At 35.7% G+C, this 15,979-nt stretch overlaps 1 protein-coding gene across 1 annotated transcript in view; it reads left to right on the top strand.

Annotated features, from left to right (window-relative positions):
• Nucleotides 1–15,979, top strand: part of Bltp1 (bridge-like lipid transfer protein family member 1) — a 160,631-nt gene that overhangs the window by 71,893 nt on the left and 72,759 nt on the right. The window contains exons 33-43 of the mRNA XM_090356623.1: nt 1,282–1,428; nt 2,375–2,502; nt 3,037–3,236; nt 5,109–5,306; nt 5,997–6,208; nt 6,530–6,681; nt 7,184–7,334; nt 7,503–7,655; nt 8,313–8,553; nt 10,173–10,315; nt 15,319–15,538. Of these exons, the coding sequence (XP_090212749.1) occupies nt 1,282–1,428; nt 2,375–2,502; nt 3,037–3,236; nt 5,109–5,306; nt 5,997–6,208; nt 6,530–6,681; nt 7,184–7,334; nt 7,503–7,655; nt 8,313–8,553; nt 10,173–10,315; nt 15,319–15,538 (1,945 nt within the window). The remainder of the gene's footprint in view (nt 1–1,281; nt 1,429–2,374; nt 2,503–3,036; nt 3,237–5,108; nt 5,307–5,996; nt 6,209–6,529; nt 6,682–7,183; nt 7,335–7,502; nt 7,656–8,312; nt 8,554–10,172; nt 10,316–15,318; nt 15,539–15,979) is intronic.

Here is a 15,979-nt window from a genome sequence, read left to right as displayed (position 1 = left end):
AGCAGCTAGAGTATTCATCATGTGCACAGAATAGCCAAATTTACAAATTTGTGAATGTAATAAACTTATAGTTTAAAAGCTATATTGGAATTTATAGGCCTGTTCCAAAACCCTTTACATGGCTTTGGATCCATAAGACAGTAGGTACAGAACTGTACTGTAAATTAAGTAGTAGTAAAAACTGCTTTTGGAAGTATAGCTTTCTATTTTATATTGAAAGTCACTTAGCTCCAAGTCTTTTCCAAAATGCTTTGGCTCTTTAGAATGAATGTATAGAATGTTTTCTGAATGAGTGAGTGTTCTTTAGGATTACTATCCTAATTTCTTGAGACAGAAAGATGCTTATTTTTACTTCTGTGTCAAGTAACTTTTATCCTTAATGTTGTTGCAAAGTTACTCTTGCTGGCCTCAATCAAGTAACTGTCTCCTATTGTACAATGCTGTGCTTCTGGACATGATGCCAGTTGCATAGCAGTCATATCCTGTCCTCTGGCTTCATTAGACTTTCAAATTGATCTGTATTGCCTTTGGATTGAAGAGTTAAAAAGAAGAAATTTCAGACTGTACTGTCAGTATCAGAAAACAAGTGTGCCTTTAAGACATTAAAAGAAAATAACTTATAATTCCTCTTACCATCTTTTCTTCTTCTTTTTTCTTCTTTTATTGTATTTTATTGTCGAGTAATATGTAGACGGTTTACTAGTTATATTTATCAGGTAGTGGGTACATTACTTCTTTTTTATTATATATAGACGGTTTACTAGTTATATTTATCAGGTAGTGGGTACATTACTTCTTTTTTTATTCTATTTTGTCGGGGAAGGGTTACAGTTACATTCATCAGGTAGTGGGTATACTACTTCTTGAACATTGATACATCTTCCCATGTGTTTTTCCCACTTTCTGTCCCCCTACTCCCTCTTTATTATCTTGTTTCTATCAGCTGATTTCTTTCTTTTTTTTTTTTTTTTTTTTTTTGCCAGGCTTGAACTCAAGGCTAGCACTTGAGCCACAGAAACATTTCTGGTTTCATATATGCTAGGCAAGCACTCTACCACTAGGCCACACTCCCAGCCCCCTGATTTCACTTTAGCATGTATACTTTCAGCCCTGCTGCTGCTTTATTTCCTAGATTTTCTGAGGTTTGGATTTTAAGATGGTGTCAAAGCAAGTAGCAGCAGGTATAGCCATGGGCATGAGCAGCACAGTGAATGAGCAGGTTGTGGATGAAGTGGAAATTACAAATGACCTATGAAGTAATGTCCCTTTCAATCTTTTTAGCTATCTTCCAAGCAAGATGTTCGGGGAACAAAAACTGAGCACCCCACAAATGGAACAACTAACCAAGGACAAGCACAGACTAATCTTAATGCAAAGCAAGATAATGTAACAATAAAAGGTCTACAGGCAAATGTTAGCATACCAAAGGTAACTATTTAGTATTTCAAAAGTTTTCCTGGAAGAAAACATTTTCAGTGTTATTTATCCTTTGCATTTCCCTAAGTGATAGTGGTAGTGGAAGTTTTTACTATTACACATACACAAATACGCATATATACATACAAATACATGTGTGTATACAACAGCAGCCAACAAATTGTGTGTGTGTGTGTGTGTGTGTGTGTGTGTGTGTGTGTGTGTGGTTTCTGGGGATTGAACCCAGGATTGCAAGGCAAACTGTCTACAATGCTCCTGGCCTTTTTCTTTTTAGTTTTTTTTTTTTTTTTTGCCAGTCCTGGGCTTGGGCTCAGGGCGTGAGCACTGTTCTTGGACTTTCTCAAGGCTAGAGCTCTATCACTTGGGCCTGAGCACCACTTCCGGCTTTTTTCTATGTATGTGGTACCGAGGAATTGAACCCGGGTCCTCATGCATGCTAGGCAAGCACTTTAACCACTAGGCCAAACTCGCGGCCCCTTCTTTTAGTTTTTGTTTTTGAGATAGGGTCTTGATAAATTAACTCTAACTAGCTTCCAGCTTGTACAAGTAGTTAAGATAACAGGCTATCCCATCATGCCCAGCTTATATTATTCCCTTGAATAATAGTATTATGTATATATATATATATACATACATATATACTTACTATAATTACTATAACTTACTATAATTAATGTTATATATAAAAGTTAGATATTATATAATTTATAAAACAGTTAATATATATTTAGTATAGTGTAAATAGTTTAACTTAAGCAGAATGTTGGACACTATTTAGTTAAAATCTTCCTATTCATCCAGTAAAAATGTTTACTATTTTATAGAGGCTATATTTATACATCTTGGCTTCTTACTAGTAATGTTTTAATTTTTTTATATGTTTTTCAAATACTTTTTTGCTTTTTAACTGTAAAATTTGTGGTATTTTGTGGTTTAGGTAAACCTATGTTTGTTACAAGCCTCAGTAGAAGAATCTCCAACTACAGCTCCCAGTAGAAGTGTGACTCATGTGTCTTTGGTGGCATTGTGCTTTGACAGAATTGTTACGCAAGTTCGAATGAACAGGTGAGAATGATTTTAACAATTTGAATCATTATTTTACTAGATATATAAACAACCCTTAGTTATTTTAAAAATATATTTATGCAAGTTAAGTTACAACTCAAAACTGCTTTTGGGATCATACTTTAATATATTAGTAAAGTATGATTTTTTTTTTTTTTTTTTTTGCCAGTCTTGGTCTTTAGCTCAGGGCCTGAGCATTGTCCTTGGACATTCTCAAGGTTAGAGCTCTACCACTTGAGCCTCAGCACCACTTCCAGCTTTTTTTTCTATGCATGTAGTACCAAGGAATCGATCCCAGGTCTTCATGCATGCTAGGCAAGCACTCTACCACTAGGCCAAATTCCCGGCCCTGTAAAGTATGATTTTTAAAAGTTTGTGTTGCTTTTACTCATATTTTCAATAAATATTAAATAATTTGTCATTAATATCGGATAAATTGGTGGGATATTTTAAGAAGTAAACCATGTCCATAATAGTTAACTGAACTATACTATTTAAATTTTAACCATTATATACTTTTTTTTTCTCATAAAGAGGTGTGGTCGAAGAGACTTCAAATAATGCCGATCCTACCAAAGCATCTAATTTTGATAGATATGTTCATGCCAACAAGATGCAGCCTCAGTCATCTGGATCTCTCAGATCAAATGCTGGGGCAGAAAAGGGCAAAGAAATTGCTGCCAAGTTAAACATTCACCGAGTTCATGGGCAACTTAGGGGCCTGGATACAACAGGTAGGATTTTGTATCAAATAGCTTTATCTTTAATGTGTATGTATGTGTGTGTGTATGTGTGTGTAAGTGTATGTGTATGTGTGTGTATGACAGAGAGAGAGGGAGAGGGAGAGAGAGAGGATTTTATAAAAGGAAGCATGACTATTTCCTATTACAGTTTGAATGTTGAATGGAAGAAGAAGGAGATGTCTAACATCTACTTTTAAATACATGGTATTTACTCATATTTTGTGCAAATGCAAACTAAACTTCATGAAGAATATAAATATTATCCTAAATTATGAATTTTTTTCTCATATATATTTTCTTCATGTGGCCTTCTTGTTCATAATAGAACCAGAGAAAGCCAATATTTATAGTTTTTTAATTATTTTTTAATTGTAATTAATAGAACGGTTACATTGTATTCACCAGATAGAAGGTACATTACTTTACAAACATTGATACCCCTTCTCATGTTTTTGTCCCCACTTCCCTCCCCCCACTCCTCTCATCTTGTTTTCCTCCTTCCCTATACTTTTTCAAATAAACAAACCAAATAACAAAGTAAGATACTGTAACAATATGAGATAGCCAAGGGACACCAAAAGAGATGAGAAATAACATAGTACATTAAGAACAACAACCACACATTATATGGCTCTTGTTTCCATATCCTGGAAGTCCTTTCATTTAGCCTCATCCTTAAAAATTATTTTTAAGACTCAATTTAAGGAATTCACTTGTTAATTAAGTCACAATAGGTTAGTCATAGTAGCAATAAGAATGGTAGATAATCCTTTTTATTTTCATATTTCTGTGCCAGTATTGGAGCTTGAAGTCAGGTTTTCTACCTCTCATTTAGCTTTTTCATTCTTGGCTTAAGCTGTACCATTTGAGTCATGCTTCCAATTTTGGCTTTATGCTGGCTTATGGGAGATAAACATGTTAAGTATTTGTCTGCCTAAGCTAGCTTCAAATCTCAATCTTCAGATCTCAGCCTCTTCAGAAGCTAGGATTACAGGTGTGAGCCCAGCACCTGCTTAGATATTTCTCTCTCTCTCTTTTTTTTTTTTTGCCAGTCCTGGGCTTGGGCTAGCACTCTACCACTTGAGCCTCAGCACCACTTCTGGCTTTTTTCTATGTATGTGGTACCGAGGAATCGAACCTGGGTCTTCGTGCATGCTAGGCAAGCACTCTACCACTAGGCCAAACTCCTGGCCCCTAGATATTTCTCTTAAAGTTACTGATACTACATATGATATATTATATACCACTCCAGTGTTTTTGAGATGAGTATGAATGCTGAAGTCTGCAATGTGGGACATATTGAATGAATAGATGAAATTCCTTGAATTCCTGTATGAGTTGTGCTTGCACCAGTAACCAATTTGTACTTGATTGTTGGACATGCCATAAGCAACACCCTGTGTAATTGTGAACTCCTTCATTCTGAAGTAAAATTCCCAACACCCAATTCCTAAAGAATTTCTTCATTTGTGTAAAAATGTAGGAAAAATTAAATGTCTTTGTTTATATGTACATGATATACCTTATAAAATATATGCATTGTTTTTTTGTAAACATAAGTTTCTTAAATTACTTTAGCTTGTAGGGGAATTATTTAAGACCATTAATTATATTTTTAAGGTGTTCTGTGATTTTTTCAGAAAAAGATTGAAACTCCCTTTGGTCAAAGTATTACTCATTATTTATGAAAATTTCTCTTTAGCATTTTAAAAAAATTTAGTTGACTCATTTCTATTTTTTTCTTTTGACACAATGCTAAGGTATTTTTTTAAAGCCTACCTCTGTGCCATTTTGGTTTTTGTTTTTTTTTTTAGCTGAAAGTATATGTCTTTAAAACAATTCCTCTTGCTCTCTTGATAACAGACATCGGGACCTGCGCCATCACTGCCATTCCTTTTGAGAAGTCCAAAGTTTTGTTTACTCTTGAAGAACTGGATGAATTTACTTTTGTAGATGAAACAGATCAGCAAGTTGTCCCAGATGTTACTCGAATAGGGCCCAGCCAAGAAAAATGGGGTTGGATAATGTTTGAATGTGGACTTGAAAATTTAACCATAAAAGGCAATCTTTTTCTTTTTGTTCCCCCTGTCTTGCTGAATTCTGCATTGGGGCTGGGGATAATTTACCTCACATTACTTAAATGGTTTGAATGATTATGACTCTTCGGAACCTGTATGAGCATAGTAAGGCAGAAACTTTGATACCTGGAATTATTCACAAGAAGTAGCTACCTCTGCATAGGTACCCTAACTGCACAGTAGCACTTTCTCTCCACTGGGTGATTCAGGTATTAGGCTATGTCCAAATATCAGCGCTCCAGTAAAATGTACTGTGTGATTCAGAAAAAATGCTAAGTCAGATATAGAGCCATATAGCTTTTTAAAAGTTTACATCTTTGATTGTTGGAACTTTACAATGTTAGGATGTAAACACTGAAAATCTTTTATTTGGTGAATAGTACTGATATATTTACCTCTTATTATTGAATAACACATTACAAGAGGAAGGCAGGCTGAATTGTGCATAGACGTGCAAGTTTAGTACTATACAGTGTAGTAACTACTGTAATTACTAATTGTGTGTGTCTATACTTGTTTACCTGATAAATCAATGATATGTCACTTTTATAGATTAGGACAAAGTGTAGGTGAGGAAGAAATGATCTTTATGCAATTTTATGTAGATACCATACTGTACAGAACTGGAGATGCACATTCACTGTTTTAATAAGTAAATGCTTTCATTTTCTAGGAGGAAGACAGTCTGGTGCTGTTTTGTATAACAGCTTTGGAATTATGGGTAAAACTAATGTTACAGAAAGAGGTGGAGTGCTGACATCCAATAATTCTTCAGATTCTCCAACTGGCAGTGGCTACAACACTGATGTCTCTGATGACAATCTTCCATGTGACCGGACAAGTCCCTCCTCAGACTTAAATGGAAATTCTGTTTCAGATGAACAAGTTAGTGAATCTATAATGATAATAATAGTTTTGCTTTTGAAATTGCATTTCCTGGCTTAGGTTTGTATCTGCTTAAGTGTGATAGCATGTTGGTGAATATACAATGACTAGAGTTTTGAAATGCACTTACTGCTTGTTGAGGCAAATATTGGTGGAATTGAAGAAAAGTGAGCCTTGAATATGTTTATGAATTTTAGCAGAAGCCATTTTTAATAATTTGCCTTATTATTCATGCCTCACATAAATTGCAGATATTTTCATTAATGTCTGCTTATTTTAGGTAGAGCTGAATAAGAACTTATATTCAGTTATTTTATACAGGATGAAGGAGTTGAATCTGATGACTTGAAAAAAGATCTACCTCTCATGCCTCCACCTCCAGATTCATGTAGCATGAAGCTGACCATTAAGGAAATCTGGTTTAGTTTTGCAGCTCCCACCAATGTGAGATCTCCCACGCATGCATTTTCTCGGTAAAAAAATTCATTGATGTTCCTTCTATAAGTGTTAGCTTTTTTGATCTTCCTACTTTGTACTTAATGTAGACATTACCTTGACTTTTTTGTTGTTGTTAGTACTTCAGTTTTACTTTTGCAGGTGTCACTGTCTCAGCTGTCTCTATTGATCAACTTACTGTCTTACTTTTGTTTACTGTTTTTAACTATGATTTTTTTCTCCTTTCCTATTAACCATTTTTTACATTTTGTGGTTAGGTTTGTGTAATAGGTTTGTAATACATTTTGTAATAGGTTTTGTAAAAGGAAAAGTACTTTTACCTGAACAAAACAGCCAGTAGGGCCAGTCATGGTGACAAAGCCTGTACTCAAAGGAGCTAGAGCAGGAAGATGGCAAGTTTTAGGCCACCTACAATACATGGGGAGATCTTGTCTCAAAGCGACAATAAAAACAAGCCAGAGATGAGGGAGATTGATTGAAATACAAATGTTGACATTTGTCTTACAATTTCTTTTAAAGGCAGCTAAACCTGTTAAGCACTGCGACTCCAGCTGTTGGAGCTTGGCTTGTTCCCATCGACCAGCTCAAGTCATCCTTAAACAAGTTAGAAACGGAGGGGACTTTGAGAATTTGTGCTGTCATGGGATGCATAATGACAGAAGCATTAGAGGTAGGTCTTTTAATTATATAAAGAATCACATACTTTATTATTGAAAGTGTTTCCTTATTGGTAATCATAGTTGGAGAATATCAGACCAGCAAGTTCTTAATTACTAACCATCTTTTATGTAGGCTCATTCAGGCATATCATTCTCAATCTTTTCTTGTTTGGTTTCAGAACAAGAGTGTACATTTCCCCCTCAGAAGTAAATACAATAGACTTACGAAAGTTGCCCGCTTTCTTCAAGAAAATCCTTCCTGTTTACTGTGTAATATACTGCACCACTACTTGCACCAGGCAAATTATTCCATCATTGAGGATGCTACAATGGTAAGTTACTAAAGCCCTAAAGCAACTGTGCTTGCTGGGTGTCTAGTGGCTCATGCAAGTACTTTTGGCCTCTAAGAAGGCTGAGATCTGAGGATTGCAGTTTGAACCCAGTCTGGGTAGGAAAGCCCCTTAGATTCATGTTTCCCATAAACTACCACAAAGCCAGAAATAGAGATAGAGAGCTAGTCTTGAGCAGAAAATCTCAGAGATACTGAGCACTGAGTTCAAACTCCAGGACTTTTCTGTTGCAGGAACATTGACCTCAGGTTATAGGTATGAGGGGTGAGTCCAAAGGGTAAATAGGATGAGAATGTAAGCTAATAGGAAACAGTGTTCTCTAATTAATGACTTGGGAGTTGCCAGAGTAAGGATGTTCTTTGAAGCTGTGGATATAGACAAGATTTCTTAGTGTGGAATGTTGAGTGAAAAACTGGTCAAGGATGAATCTTGAACAGTGCCCAAGTTGAAGGAAGATAGGGAGATTGAATAGAGAACATAGAGTGCCCAGGAGGGGACTTTGAGCAAACTATGTAATCTCCAAGTTTTATTTTCTTTATCTCTAAAAGGAGAGTTTGAGATTTAAGTGAATAACTGTATACAAACCCACAGACAAGACTGGTTCCCTTATTGACTTCAAACTTGCCAATGTTGTTATAGAGTGATGGGCTTCCTGCTCTGGTAACTTTAAAGAAAGGCTTGGTCGCACTGGCTAGACAGTGGATGAAGTTCATTGTGGTGACCCCAACCTTTAAAGGAGTCAGCTTGCACAGACCAGCTCAGCCTCTGAAGCCTCCAGCAGCTGTGGACCCTGAGCGTGAAGATGGCCTTGGGCTGGACAATGGGGGTGGTCTTCAGAGTGATACCAGTGCTGATGGGGCGGAGTTTGAGTTTGATGCAGGTAATTTTAGCAAGGGTCCTCAAAGTACCTTGTGCCTCAGCATTATTCAGTACTATTTTTACTTTGCTCAGATGTCTGTCTTCTATTAATAAGGTAGTATATTAATAATCTACCTCCTTAAGTGACAACAAAAGAATTACTAATCCAAGAAAATTCTTCAACTAGAGATTATATTGGCAAGATGGTAATTGTTAACTTAAACAGTTTGTATCCCAAAGTTGAAAGTGTCATTATTTAATTATGCAGATAAAGTTTTTATTAATCCCAATACATGATAACCCAAATAAATTGGCATCTTTATGAATTTCATAAATCTTCATGAATTTCATTTCATGAGTTTGATTTTGTGATGTACAACAGACATCTCATTTTAGTTGTTTTTATTTTTATTTGGTATTTCCAAATATAAAAATAATCAAGGTATCAACACAAGTTGGAATGACACCATTACCAGGTAGCATCTCACCTAGTGCAGTGAGATAGTGCAAAACTGTTCAGAGTGGTATAGTTGTCTTTCCTTCCCTTAAATTTGACTCAATATAGTGGTGTAATGGAGAGGACTGCTGAATATAGTGGTGTGATGGAGAGGAAATGTGCTTGGCTTGGTTAAAAAAATATTATTTTCCAAAATCTCTTGTTATCTATGCTATAGAATAACATCTTTATGTAACAAAAGTGTGAGGGTTTTTGTTTTTGTTTTTTGGCCAAACTGGGTGCTTGAACTTAGGGCCTGGGCACTGTCTTGGGCTTTCTCAAGGCTAGTGCTCTACCACTTGAGCCACAGCACCATTTCTAGCTTTTTCTGTGTATGTGGTACCGAGGAATCAAGCCCAGGGCTTGTAGGGAGGCACTCTACCACTAGGCCATGCCCCTGGCCCACAAAAATGTTTTGAATGAAACTCTTAGCTCTCCTTTTAAAAATAGTATTTCATTATGTATTGTTACTAGAGAAGCCTTTATTTTATTACCTAGTGAGTATTTGAATAAATTTAAGTAAATTTTGGGCACTGTCCTGAGTCTATAGTTCTGTTATTAAAATGGTTGTGCCTGAACAAAATGGATATGTATGTCAGAAGTGTACAATTCACTTTAGTTCTTTGCAGAAGTTAATTTTTATTATTGATATATGGCAAGGTGTATGGGAAATAATCGTCCTAAATTGGGGTTTTTTAAATGTTGATACTCGTTATTCAGCTTAGTTTTTTTTATAACTGTTAAAGATATATTTTAAGTATTAGGCTAAATTTAGTTACTTCTTAAATTTCAAGTGTACATGAAGGTTGAAAGAACAGTACAGCAAATATCCCCTTTAATCCCTGTAGATGCTCATGTTAGTCTATGGCATTGTGAACATTCTTGATATTGATTGAATATAATTTTTGATCTCTGTATCTTTTCCACGATCATGAAAATTTTAATAGACATTCTTTCTGTTTTGGGGACAGAGTGAGAGGTTATGACTAGGAAATAAAAAGGAAAATAAAAGTAGTTATTACAGGAACGTCTATAGTTTATCACATTATGCAAATAGATTGTATTATTCAACCAGAGCACTGGGGCTGAATTTCAAGAGAACTTGTGATAATACATTGTTCCCTTCTTCTTGTGAACACTTTCAGCCACTGTCAGTGAACATACAATGCTACTGGAAGGAACAGCCAACCGACCACCACCTGGTAGCTCTGGGCCTGTTACTGGAGCTGAGATCATGAGGAAGCTTTCTAAAACTCATACTCACAGTGACTCTGCATTAAAAATAAAGGTAAATGGTTGCTCGTTTTGCTTAGAGAGCAGATAATTTTGACCTACAGTGAAGATCTAAAATGTTGATGCATCAAATTTATGTGTTAGGTGTCCAGCCTATGTACTCAATAGTGTGTTACATTGAAATCAACTGCATCAGTGACTTATAATGTCTTATTTCATTTTGTTTCTTAAACTTTTTAAAAAGTTTATTGTAAGGATGATGTACAGAGGGGTTACAGTTACGTAAGTCAGGTAATGAGTACAATTCTTTTGGAACAGTGCCCCCCTCCCTCATTTTCTCACAGTTTTCCTCCTCCTCACCCTTTCCTCCCAAGTTGTATAGTACATTTCCAGCATCGTGTCTAGTGAGTACCACTGATGAATGGGTTCACCTTTTCTGTGCTTCCTCTTCCCCTCCCAGAATCAGATAAACTTATATACAAGACACAGGATACAGAAATCAAAAACAGTGACACAGATAAAAGAACCACAAACAGTATAATAAAACCATCTTGTTCCCATGTCTTAGAATTCATTTCAATAAGCATTATTGTATATGATTATATATGTAAAGCTGTTGAACCCTCATGATCCTCTCGTAAGAAGATTCTCCATTATTCTGTGTGAATGTTTAGAATATAGTGTTTATACTTCTTTAAAAACTGTATTATCAGAAATTAGAATTGAGTAGAAAATATTTTAACTATCAAGTCTTAGTTCTCGCCTTTTATTTTACTGACTATTCTGTACAGTAAAATCCAATATTGCAATGTTTATGGCCTAATAATTGTTTATTTTAGTGAGAAGCCTTTGGGCAGAGCATGATCAGGTTGGATTTTTGTTAAAGAAGAACAACTATTTAAAGATAGTAATAGTTTTTTTTTTTAAGAGAAAACTATTGGATTAAATGAGAATTTACTTTTGAAAACAAAACGCTGTGATTTAATGGATTCTGAATTTTTCTGGACTAGATTTTGTTTTAAGTGCTTTTACTGAAAAATAATTTCTTCACTGAAATACACTCAATATTCCATTTACAAATTGAAAACTAATTTTGAATTCTGCCGTGTATTTATGATTGTTTAATTATTTCCATCTCATATTTTATAGTAATATTCTGTTTCTTGTACATTATAGAATATTATTGGGCAGATATTTTCAGATATTATAAATACAATGAATAATTATTTTTTTCCATATATATTTTTTTAATTTTTTATTGTAATTAGTAAAAGGGTTACATGATATTTGCCAGATAGAAGATGCATTAATTCACATACATTGATACCCTTTCACATGTCTTTTCCATATATTTTTATTGTAATTAATAGAAGGGTTACATTATATTTGCCAGATAGAAGGTGCATTAATTCACATACATTGATACCCTTTCTTATGTATTGGTCCCCATTTCCCTCACCTCACCCCCAACCTCATCTTGTTTTCCCCCTTCCCTATCCAATTTCAAATAACCAAATAGAAACATATCCAATATATCAGATAACAAAGTGAGATACTGTAACAATATGAGATAACTAAGGGACAGCAAAAGAGATGAGAGATAACATAGTACATTAAGGACAATAATCACTCATTATATGGCTTTGTTTCTATATCCTAGAGATCCTTTCATTTAGTGTCATACTATATGGCCTTGGCCTTATGTATCTAGGTTTTACTCTATTGCAAATCTCTGCTAGTAGAGCCCAAGGTTTCTACTGATTATGACAAATGAGGGAAACCATTGAGCCTAAGTTCCTTTGAGTCTGGCTTACTTCACTTAATATGATTTTTTCTAAGTCTTTCCATTTCCTAACAAATGGGGTGATGGCATTCTTTCTGACAGCAGCATAGAATTAAATTATGTACAAATACCACATCTCGTTGATCCACTCATCAACTGAGGGACATCTGGTTTGGTTCCATATCTTTGCTATGGTAAATTTTGCTGCAATGAACATCGTTGTGCTAGTGGATTTAGTAGGCAAAAACAAAAAGGTGGTCAGATCCCTTCCCCGAACTCCCACAGAGAGCCATACTACCACTGGTATTTTTAACTGCTTTGTATCAGTTTTCTACCTTGTAGAAATGGGAGTATTCACAATAACTTCTGCTGGAGGAGAGAAATAAACTGAATTAGGACATGAAAAAAATGCCTAGTGCATTCTGTCAGTTAATATATTTTGTGGAGTTCTGTTTTTTATTTTTTTTATTTATTTTTTTTTATTGTAATTAATAAAAGGGTTACATGATATTTGCCAGATAGAAGGTGCCTTAATTCACATACATTGATACCTTTCACATGTCTTGGTCCCCATTACCCTCCCCTCCATCCCCACCCCGTCTTGGTTTTCCCCCCTTCCCTATCCAATTTCAAATAACCAAATACAAATAAATCCAATATATTAGATAACAAAGTGAGGTACTGTAACAATATGAGATACCCAAGGGACAGCAAAAGAGATGAGAGATAACATAGTACATTAAGGACAACAATCATTCATTGTATGGCTTTTGTTTCAATATCCTGGAGGTCTTTTGAATTAGCTTCCTACTATATGGCCTTATGTATCAAGGTTTTGCTCTATTGTAGATCTTTGCTAGTAGAGCCCAAGGTTTCTACTGATTATGACAAATGAGGGGAACCATTGAGCCTAAGTTCCTTTGAGTCTGGCTTACTTCACTTAATATGATTTTATCTAAGACTTTCCATTTCCTAACAATTGGGGTGATGCCGTTTTTTCTGACAGCAGCATAGAATTCCATTGTGTACAAATACCACAACTTGTTGATCCACTCAGCACTGAAGACAACAGTCAGTAGCTTTCATTTCTTGGAGCTACATTACTATTCAGAATCTAAGCTAGGTGTAATGGTTAACATCTGTAATCCAGAGGATTACAGTGTGAAACCAACCCAGGGCCTTTCCCTCTAAAAAAATGTTAGCAAGCCTCTTTCTCAACAAATAAGAGGAGTGTGGTCCACAGGTGATCCCGGCTACAAAGGAGGTGTAGGTTGAGGATTGTGGGCCCTAGTCTGGCTTGTGCAGGAGTGGGTGAGACCCTAAATGAAAATAGCTAAAGCAAAAAGGGTAAGACTATGGCCCAAGGGCTAGTAAATGTGAGGCCCAGAGTTCAAGGGCTAATACTACAAAATAATAATGATGATGATAATCTAACAACAAATAGAATAAGTTTAGAATTTTAGTCACATTAAAGTGTAGGTTTTCTGACAGCAGCATAGAATTCCATTCTTGTTGATCCACACATCAACTGAGGGACATCTAGGTTGGTTCCATATCTTTGCTATGGTGAATAGTGCTGCAATGAACATTGTTGTGCTAGTGGATTTAGTATGCCCTTGTTTCTGGACGGTTGGGTAAATGCCAAGTAGTGGAATTGCTGGGTCATAGGGGAGCTCTATGTTTAGCCTTTTGAGGCACTGCCATACTGCTTTCCATAGTGGTTGAACGAGTTTGCACTCCCACCAACAGTGTAGTAGTGATCCCTCCTGGCCACATCCCCTCCAGCATCTGTTGTTATTGGTTTTCCTGATCCTGGCCATTCTAACTGGAGTGAGGTGGAATGTTAGAGTTGTTTTGATTTGCATTTCTTTTATGACCAGAGATGTTGAGCATTTCTTTATGTGTCTATAGGCCATTTTAGTTTCTTCTTCAGAGAAAACTCTCTTTAAGTCTTTGGCCCATTTTTTGATGGGATGGTTGTTACTTTGGAGATTAGTTTTGGAGTGATTCAATTTTTTGAGCTGTTGATATATTTTAGATATGAGGCCTTTGTCCGTTGTTTGGTTGGTGAAGATCTTCTCCCACTCTGTAGGTTTCCTAATTAATTTACTAGCTATGTCCTTTGCCATACAAAAGCTCTGCAACATTGCCCCATTTGTTAGGAAATGGAAAGTTTTAGATAAAATCATATTAAGTGAAGTAAGCCAGACTCAAAGGAACTTAGGCTCAATGGTTTCCCTCATTTGTCATAATCAGTAGAAACCTTGGGCTCTACTAGCAGAGATCTGCAATAGAGCAAAACCTTGATACATAAGGCCATATAGTAGGAAGCTAATTGAAAAGACCTCCAGGATATTGAAACAATAGCCATACAATGAATGATTGTTGTCCTTAATGTACTATGTTATCTCTCATCTCTTTTGCTGTCCCTTGGTTATCTCATATTGTTACAGTATCTCACTTTGTTATCTGATATATTGGATTTATTTGTATTTGGTTATTTGAAATTGAATAGGGAAGGGGGGAAAACCAAGACGGGGGTGGAGGGGAGGGTAATGGGGACCAAGACATGTGAAAGGTATCAATATATGTGAATTAATGCACCTTCTATCTGGGAAATATCATGTAACCTTTTTATTAATTACAATAAAAAATATAAAAAACCCAACCAAACAAAAAAAAAAAAAACCAAACCAAGAAGTTCATTTTATCAATGTGATCTTCGTTCTGATTGCAAAGGTTATTCAGAATCTTAAAATACCTCAAAAGTTTCAGATACTAAAAAAGAGGGTGAAAACAAATCTTATAACCAACGTTATTTTTAATGCAGAAGCATTTTTGTTACCTGATATATCGGATATATTTGTATTTGGTTATTTGAAATTGAATAGGGAACGGGGGGAAACAAGATGAGGGGTGGGGGTGGGGGGGAGGGAAATGGGGACCAAGACATGTAAAAGGGTATCAATATATGGGAATTAATGCACCATCTATCTGGCAAATATCATGTAACCTTTCTATTAATTACAATAAAAAATATATGAAAAAATAAAGTGTAGGTTTTCTACACAGAAAAAATTATAACCCAATTAAAGGGCAATAACAATGCACTGCTTTAGTACATTTGAAACATACCACAGTTTTAGTGGACAGAATTGGTTCTAGTTTCCATTTACAGGGTAGCTTGCAGTAAGAGTGGCAGTTCTGATAATTGCAAGTGGCTGAGCCATTTTTATGTGCAGAAAACCTGAAGCCATGCACTGTTTCTTCTGTAGGGCATCCACCCCTATCACTCTCTGAGCTATACCAGCGGAGACACTGCCACTGATTCTCCTGTCCATGTTGGACGTTCTGCAATGCCAGTAAAGGAGAGTCCAAGGAAGGAGAGCCTTCTCAGCTACCTGACTGGAAGCTTCCCAAGCCTGCACAACCTTCTGGAAGGAACTCCTCAGAGAAGTAGTGCCGCTGTAAAAAGTAGCTCCCTAACAAGGACAGGTATATCCCCCAGGCCTGATAACTGTGAACTTATTTTTTTTATGGGGGAATTAAAAACAAACAGCTTGAAATTAAATACAGGTATCGGTAATATAACTAATCTTTTATATTGTACTTTATTTTTTTAAAAAACTATTATAGAATACAAACATTCTATTTGTAACCTTTTAATATCTTCATTTGCATTTGAAATTACACTACTGTCCTGATGTTAACCTGGACATTTGTTGAGGTCTCTGGCTAGCCCAACTAACATAGAATCTTTACCTTGTTACAATTTTTAAAAAATATCTGTTAATGCACTAGTATCCAGTTGCCAACATCAGGCTGTGAATATTTGAAAGAATATGCAAAGGAGGACATTTTAACCTAGGCTTTGAAAATAATTATGTAAATCTCATTTTATGTTCCTTAGTACATAAGTATTTCTGTACTCAGTAA

This window comes from Megascapheus bottae, chromosome 23, assembly GCF_031878675.1.
Source record: "Megascapheus bottae isolate mThoBot1 chromosome 23, mThoBot2.hap1, whole genome shotgun sequence".
NCBI lineage: Eukaryota > Metazoa > Chordata > Mammalia > Rodentia > Geomyidae > Megascapheus > Megascapheus bottae.
Note: the sequence above shows the minus strand (reverse complement) of the source record. Positions and strands in the feature narration are given on the sequence as shown.